At 41.2% G+C, this 8,186-nt stretch overlaps 1 protein-coding gene across 1 annotated transcript in view; it reads right to left on the bottom strand.

Annotated features, from left to right (window-relative positions):
* Window positions 1–8,186, bottom strand: part of LOC115223221 (tRNA (uracil(54)-C(5))-methyltransferase homolog-B) — a 32,617-nt gene continuing 24,431 nt past the window's right edge. Inside the window, exons 11-14 of the mRNA XM_029793701.2 lie at window positions 5,945–6,046; window positions 3,929–4,054; window positions 2,314–2,413; window positions 1–708 (exon numbers count right to left, since the gene is read on the bottom strand). Coding sequence (XP_029649561.1) covers window positions 588–708; window positions 2,314–2,413; window positions 3,929–4,054; window positions 5,945–6,046 — 449 coding nt within the window. The 3' untranslated portion in view covers window positions 1–587. The remainder of the gene's footprint in view (window positions 709–2,313; window positions 2,414–3,928; window positions 4,055–5,944; window positions 6,047–8,186) is intronic.

Below are 8,186 nucleotides of genomic sequence, written 5' to 3'. Positions count from 1 at the left end.
GAAACGTTTATTTGTGATATTAATGCAAAGTTTATTTGAAATCTTCAGTGAATGTCAAACAAATGACAACAGAATTAGGAAATGCTTATGAGAGACATGTCAACATATTCACTGATATAGAACAGTTGAGAAGCATACAACGGCCAAGGAGTTCAGTTTCACATTGACAAGTGACAGGATCTCACTTTGACAAGTGACATAGTTTTAGTTTCATATTGACAAGTAACACAGAATCAACAAATTTCAACAAATTATAGTTTCAATTTGACGAGTGACCTGAGATCATTTTGACACTTGATTCAGTTTTACTTGAACGAATGATCAACTTTCACTTTGACAAGTGACATACTTTTTGTTTTGACAGTTTCGTTTTCAAATGAAATGACAAATGATGGTCTCACTTTGACAAATGACAAAGTTTTACTTTGACAAGTATCACAGTTTCATTTTCTCTTTAACAGGTTTGGCTTAGTTTAACTTTAGAAAATGATCCACTTTTAACTGACTTCAAAAACAGCTCCAGATTGCTTGTATACTTTCACCTTGACATCAGGCGTTCATATATCTTCATCTTGGTAGGGCTTCCTTCACCTTTCAAAGACCACAACTAATTCACAATGGACAGTGTGAGGAAACATATCTACAGGCACAGCACGAGTGGGAGAGAATGGCTCCCCAGGAAGTTTTTCATTGGGAGGACAGCACAAACTGCAAACAATGAACATATTTCAAATAAATAACTATACACACATGGGTAGGTAGGTAGGTAGGCAGGTAGGTAGGCAGGTGGGTAGGTAAGTAGGTAGGTAGGTAGGCAGGTAGGTAGGTAGGTAGGTAGGTAGGTAGGTAGGTAGGTAGGTAGGTAGGTAGGTAGGTAGGAAGGTAGGTAGGTAGGTTGGTAGGTAGGTAGGTAGGTAGGTAGGTAGGTAGGTAGGTAGGCATGTAGGTAGGCATGTAGGTAGGTAGGTAGGTAGGTAGGTAGGGAGAGATGTGGTGATGCAGGAGGTAGGTAGGTAGGTAGGTATGTAGGCAGGTAGGCAGGTAGGTAGGTAGGTAGGTAGGCAGGTAGGCAGGTAGGTAGGTAGGTAGGTAGGCAGGCAGGTAGGTAGGGAGAGATGTGGTGATGCAGGAGGTAGGTAGATATGTAGGTATGTAGGTAGGTAGGCAGGTAGGTAGGTAGGTAGGTAGATATGTAGGTGAGTGGGTAGGTAGGCATGTAGGTGGGTAGGTAGGCATGTAGGTAGGTAGGTAGGTAGGTAGTTAGGTAGGCAGGCAAGTAGGTAGGTAGGTAGGGAGAGATGTGATGCAGGAGAGAGGGGGGAGGTAGGTAGGTAGGTGGGTGAGTGGGTGGGTAGGTAGGGAGAGATGTAGTGATGCAGGGTGGTAGGTAGATAGGTATGTAGGAAGGTGTGTAGGGAGGAAGGAGAGATGGAGGGAGATAAGTAGGTGGAGTGGGAAGGAGGTATTGACACAAGCACAAGGTCACAAATTTTCTGGTAGTTAGATGTGGTTTTTTCACGAGACTTGACACTAAAACTTCCTGCATAAATATTTTAGCAACTTCTTTCATGCGTAGCAGAATCAGTAAAATGTCAGAAAAAAAAACTAAAATAAAACCATGCTGTTTAGAGACACCTCGTTATACTGAGTTCAAATCTTGCCATGATTGACTTTTATCTTTCAGCCTTCTCAAAGTTGTTAACTAAGGAATCAGTCCAATATTCCTGTGTGTTCCAAGTTCAAATCCTGAACTCATCTCAGCTTTGCCTTTAATTCTTCTGAGAGAGCTGGGACTTGACCAGTGGGGAGAGGGGGTTAGATAATAATTGGTGCCACTTAATGGGAGGCATTGGTTTAATAGTTTGAATAAGAATAATAATATTTGTTGTATCTTGGGAGGGTCATTATACACATGCACTGGTTTAGTTTCACTTCTTTGTTATTAGTCAGATGGTTGGTTAATTGATTGCTTGCTTAATCAGTCGGTTAATCAATCAGTCGGTTGTTTGTCCAAGCATCACCATTCACAACCTCTTCAATTGTATGCCCTCACTTCTCCTGATCTGCTTCAAATCTGTCTCTTGGTTGGTTAAAAATCTTTGCAGTTGTCTGAAGGCGGCAAAAACTGGCAGAATTGCTAACAAACCAGGCAAAATGCTTACCAACATCACACCCGTCTAAGTTCCGTCACTAGGGAGGGAGGGAGAGAGGGAGGGAGGGAGAGAGAGAGGGAGGAAGGGGAGGAAGGAAGGGAGGGGAGGGAGGGAGGGAGGGAGGGAGAGAGGGCTCATTAGTGTTAATGTCAATACTCACTCCATAAAATTCTTGATGGTGTTCCCGACAGGTCGACAAGTTACATAAATCAAGCGATGGATCTGTTGACAACGACGGATGGAACGGATCACAGACTGGTCTGTAAGAGAGAGGGGGGGATAAAGACTGTGGAGGTGAGAGTATTACAGAGTGTGTGTGTGTGTGTGTGTTTATATAAAAGAGTGTGCGCGAGATGTTTTGTGTAAGGGCAGAATTTCAACAAGATAAGATAACTCTTGCAATGCGAAAGAGTTACGTACCTTGTTTCAAACTATTTCTTCATATTCTTTTACTTGCTTCAGTCAACTGACTGCGGCCATGCTGGAGCAGCGCCTTTAGTCGAACAAATCAACCCCAGGACTTATGCTTTGTAAGCCTAATACTTATTCTATCGATCTCTTTTGCCGAACCGCTAAGTTACGAGGAGGTAAACAGACCAACATCGGTGTCAAGCAATGGTGGGGGACAAACACATACACACACACACACACACATATATATATATATATATATACGACGGGCTTCTTTCAGTTTCCGTCTCCCTGATCCACTCACAAGGTTTTGGTTGGCCCAAGACTATAGTAGAAAACATTTGCCCAAGGTACCACGCAGTGGGACTGAGCCCGGAACCATGTGGTTCTTACCACAACTGTCAGAAGTGGAGAAGTGATAGTCGTCTCTATACACAATATGTGTGTGTGTGTGTGTGTGTGTGTGTGTAGGAAGAAGCTTGCTTTTCAGCCACATGGTTCCAGGTTCAGTCCCATTGTGTGACACTTTGGGCTTGTCTTTCACTCTAATCTTGGGCCGGCCAAAGCCTACTGTGTGTGTGTGTGTGTGTGTGTGTACAAAAATACTTAAATCAATGATGTCCACTTTTTCATGCTTGAATGGATCAGAAGGAATTTGTTGAGGCAGATTTGCTACAGTTGGGTGCCTCTCCTGTTGCCAACCCTTACTTCTTTCCAAGCAAGGAAATATCTCCCCATGGCCCAACATGTTTCCCACAGAAGACTGGAAATGAACAACACCTCTTAAATGACAATGAATCTTGTTTACAACCATTACATGATATTAAGACAAGTGTATACACACACATACATACACGTATATAAATATACAAAACAGGCTTCTTTCAGTTTCATCATCATCAACATCATTATCATTTAACATCTGTTTTCCAATGCTGGCAATGGGTTGGATGGTTTGACAGGAGTTGGCAAGGCTGGAGAGCTGCACCAGGTTCGTTAGTCTGTGTTGGCTTACTTTCTACCATCACCATTGTTTTGGCACCAGCACCAGTGCTTCTTCCACCTACCAAATCCACTCACATAGCATTGGTTAGCCAGAAGCTATAATAGAAGACAGTTTCTCAAGGTGGCCAAGTAGTGGAACCGAACCCAAGACAGGGATGGTCAGGAAGCAAGCTCTTTAACAACACGACCATACCTGCACTTACCAAAACCCAAAATAAGAGAATTCTTTTGTAGCAGAACCAATCTCAGGTTGACTAAACAACATCAACACCAACAACACTGGTTCCATCCCACCAATTCCAATAAGCAGTAGAGTGCACATGGACACCATCATGTGAACCCCTAAAACACATACTTACTGACTCCATTTCGGCCAGGGTTTACCACTGCAACAGCAGTTTCATTTATATCAAAGTAGGCACCAACAGAAATCTTTTTCAAAGCTTCACTGGCTCTGGAACAGATAAACTCGACATTGTTAACATCTGCAAGAGAAAAAAAAAAAAACACAAATAGGTTGAGTGGCCTTTGAGTAGGTAAGTGTATGTGTGCGGGTGTAGGGGTTGCATTAGTGCCAGCAGTACTAATGAGCTTATTGTGCACCTTGCAAAACAACAGATCCCTAGGAGGTAGCTTTATGCTAGGAGATAAGGGCTTAAAACTATGGGTGGGTCCGTATGTTCACAAGTGTATATGTACATGTGTCCATACACGCATGCATATAATGAAGGGAGTTAGGCTGAGCTTTTCACAAAGAAAGTTTGTCCTGAAGTGCTACTGGAAGTTTGAAAATACGGTCAAAGTGTAAAGAGGGAGTTTGAAACAGAGCTCTGCTTATGGGACTTATCAGGACTCAACTTCAAGATATGTCTGAAGCCGATGGAACTGTTCAGAATGTCCACAAGGAACATTCCAGGAGACTGCAGACACCAACAAGCCCCATGAAGCAAGGAAGAATACAGGGAAGATCTTGTCAGAGTTCAAGAAAATCTATGTGACAAGTGAACCATGAGACAGGAATTTCAAAATCAAGCATTCATTGAATTTTGAAATGCTGTCATGGGAAATGTTACACTCCAAGAATAGTCCATGGTCTCATTGAAGATGATCCTGACCAAAAAAGGGAGTTTTGCAAGTGGTATTTGGCAAAATGTGCAGAAGATACACACTTTCTAACAAAGATTGTTTGGAGTAATGAGGCTACATTTTAATTAAATGGATCAATTAACCACCACAATTGCACCTACAGGGCACCAGAGAGCAGGCATATAAACCCTTTAACACTCAGATTAATTTATCAAATGCGATGCTTATTTATTCACATTTTTTAAAAACTAATCCTGGATTATCTCATAGCCTTGAGATTTCCATGATGTGATTGTTTATTTTTAGAACAATATTGTAGGGTAGGTGTGAGAGGCTGGATCTGGCCAGTTTCAACATAAAACTGATAGACTTTATGAGCCACATACAACCAGTTTAATGCTAAAGGGTTAGGGAGGCACTTCATGTTAATTTACAGTTACAGTATGGTACAGCTCATCATCAAAAGGATTAATTGGACCTTCTTCTTTAACAGTATTGTGACTGGCACCATTTACTTGAACTTGCAGTAACCATCTTGTTATGCCATGCATTCAAGAGGACTTTAAAGATCTGGAGTTTGATTTCCAGTAAAGTGAGGCACCTCTACACAACCATAATAAGGTAAGGGTCTAACTTGATGAGATTTTGCCAAACAGGTGGATTGGATGAAGAGATTCTGTAGAACACCCTTCACGTTCACTGGATCTCATACCACTAGCCTTCTTTTATGAGCATACTTAAAAGATAAAGTTTACAGTACAAAACCAGTAACAGTTGAAGAATTGAGTGCAACCACAGAATTGGAATGCACAAAAATGCCAAATGAAATGCTTCTTGATATTTGTGGTTTCTTCGTTTCACATTATCAGCCTAGACCAAAACAGTCATCAGTTTGAAAACAGGCTTTCATAACAACATTAAATCTTGTCAGTAGATTCTGTTCAAGTTTAAAAATGAAATGCATTTCAATAAACCCTGACTTTATAATCATTCCATGTGTGTGTATACATTTTCTGGAGGGTACCTTCTATATATCCTTTCTACTATAGGCACAAGGCCTGGATTTTGTGGGGAGGGGGACAGTCGATTGCATCGACCCAGTACTCAACTGGTACTTGATTTATCAACCCACCAAAAGGATGAATTGCAAAGTCGACCTCGGCAGAATTTTAACTCAGAACTTTCTGACAGGTGAAATGCCACAAAGCATTTCATCCAGCATGCTAACCATTCTGCCAGTTCACCATCTTGACATCCTGTATATAATAAATATATAAATAATAACTTACTGTTTAGTTTTGCATTTAGTTTAGCGTCATCGATGGCTTGCTGGATAATTTCTACACCAAACAGTCTTTTGGCACTGGCTGCCATCGAGATACCAATTGAACCTGAAATTAAAACAAGACAATTTTAGAATCAATGACCGTGTCACAGAGGTGTGATGAAAATAGTGCCACAAGCAATGTCCTTCATTTCCAATCTCACATGTGAACATGTCCAGCCACAGAGAAATATCAACAGACTTGGAACCAGGTAAGTGTTGGCAACAGGAATGGATTCCAGTCACAGAAACTCTGCCTCAACAAATTCCATCTAACTCATGCAAGTGTGGAAAAGTGGACATCATAATGATGATGAGGATGAGGAAGAGAATAACAGGTGGGCGAGTGAGATACATAGCTTGTTGCTATGACAAGCTTCAGCTGTTACACTCTTTGTTGCTCTATGGAAAACTACCTCAGCACACCCAGACATGCTTACAACATGGGGTGCACACAGGTCGCAGTAAGTACAGGGGAATAGCAACTGTCATGATTTGACTAAGTCTACCTTCTCCATATCGTCTGAGGTCACCACCAGAATCTACAAGAATACCAGAGTTGACACAGTGTACAGAATGCAATATGTCCAAACTGTCAGACTATCCTGCAATATGTCCAGACAGTCAGACTATCCTGCAATATGTCCAGACTGTCAAACTATCCTGCAATATGTCCAGACTGTCAAACTATCCTGCAATATGTCCAGACTGTGTGCTGGAATGTGTAGTATGGTCAACTGCTGGACAGAGGTGATACAGTATAACTGGGAAGATATTATCGATAGATCATGCCTTGTCATTCACTCAGCTATTGTGTTGCACTATAGGTCTACTTGATCAAGGCTGACCTCAGCCAACACAACATAAGTTGTCCTCAAGCAAGGACGGAGGGTAAGCATGGCAAAAGTGTGATGGTGACTCTACAGCAAGTACTTTACCATTTAGCTGACAGCTTGTGTGCTGTAAAACTGTTCAATCAGGGCCAACTTGGTGTTACTTAGCAACCATAACAATAACAATGTAAGAAGACTCCAGCAGAATTTTGAACCGTGATATTCAGGTACCCCAACTCAGGATTGTAGTCTATCATTCAACCACAAAAGTCAAGGGCCAGTTTCGAAAAATCAGTTGTGTCACCATAAAAGGTGTTAATGCATACACAACTCAGCCAGTCGAATTTGCAGGTGTGTAACCAAGCAAGCTGAAAATTTCCTGTCAAATAATTTGGTCAAATTTTCTAGAAGCTGCATGAAGCATTATAAAAAACTGAGATTAGATGTTACATAGAACTCTGTCAGTCAGTTTTGTGAGAGGGTGTTCTCACTGTCTTATACTTATTTTGCCTTTAATAAACTATGAATGATTTTTATCATTTATCACTTATTTGTTACAGCCATTGGACTACGACCATGCTGGGGCACCACCTAGAAGGTTTTAGTCAAACAAATTAGTCCCAGTACTTAAAGCCTGTAACTTATTTGTCAAGAGGTGGTAGGGGACAAACACACACACACACACATAAACAGGCTTCTTACAGTTTCCATCTACCAAATCCACTCACAAGGATTTGATCGACCTGAGGCAAGAGTAGAAGACAGTTGTCCAAGGTACCACGCAGTGGGACTGAACCCAGAACCATGTGATTGGAATATTTTATACAATAAATGTTGATAATGCCACATTCATTATCGTTTGTACGATGTTGTACAGAGGTATGATGGTGTGATAAGAAGCTCACTTTGTAAATATATAATTTCAGGTTCAGTCCCATTGCACAGCACCTTGGGCAAATGTCTTCTACAATAGCCCTGGGCTGCTCAATGTCTTGTGAGTGAATCTGGTAGATGGAAACTGTGTGGAATCCCATAGTAAGTGTGTGTATGTGTGCATATGTGTGTGTGTGTGTGTGCATATACATACGTATGTGTGTTTGTCCACCACTACTTGGCAACCACTGTTTTTTTTCCATTCCTATAACTTAACAGTTCAGCAAAAGAGACCAATAGAATAAGTACCAAACTAAGAAATATGCACTGGGGTTAGTTTGTTAGACTAAACCCTTTAAAGTGGCACTGCAGCATGGTCGCTGAAATGGGTAACAGGTAAGTAATATGTAAATTCAAATGTTCTGGGTAATTAGAAATATGAAGAATTCATACAAATCTTCGTGTAGTCATCGTTGCCTTCACATATAGTGCCTTCCTAAT

The sequence above is a fragment of the Octopus sinensis genome, linkage group LG22, assembly GCF_006345805.1.
Source record: "Octopus sinensis linkage group LG22, ASM634580v1, whole genome shotgun sequence".
NCBI lineage: Eukaryota > Metazoa > Mollusca > Cephalopoda > Octopoda > Octopodidae > Octopus > Octopus sinensis.
Note: the sequence above shows the minus strand (reverse complement) of the source record. Positions and strands in the feature narration are given on the sequence as shown.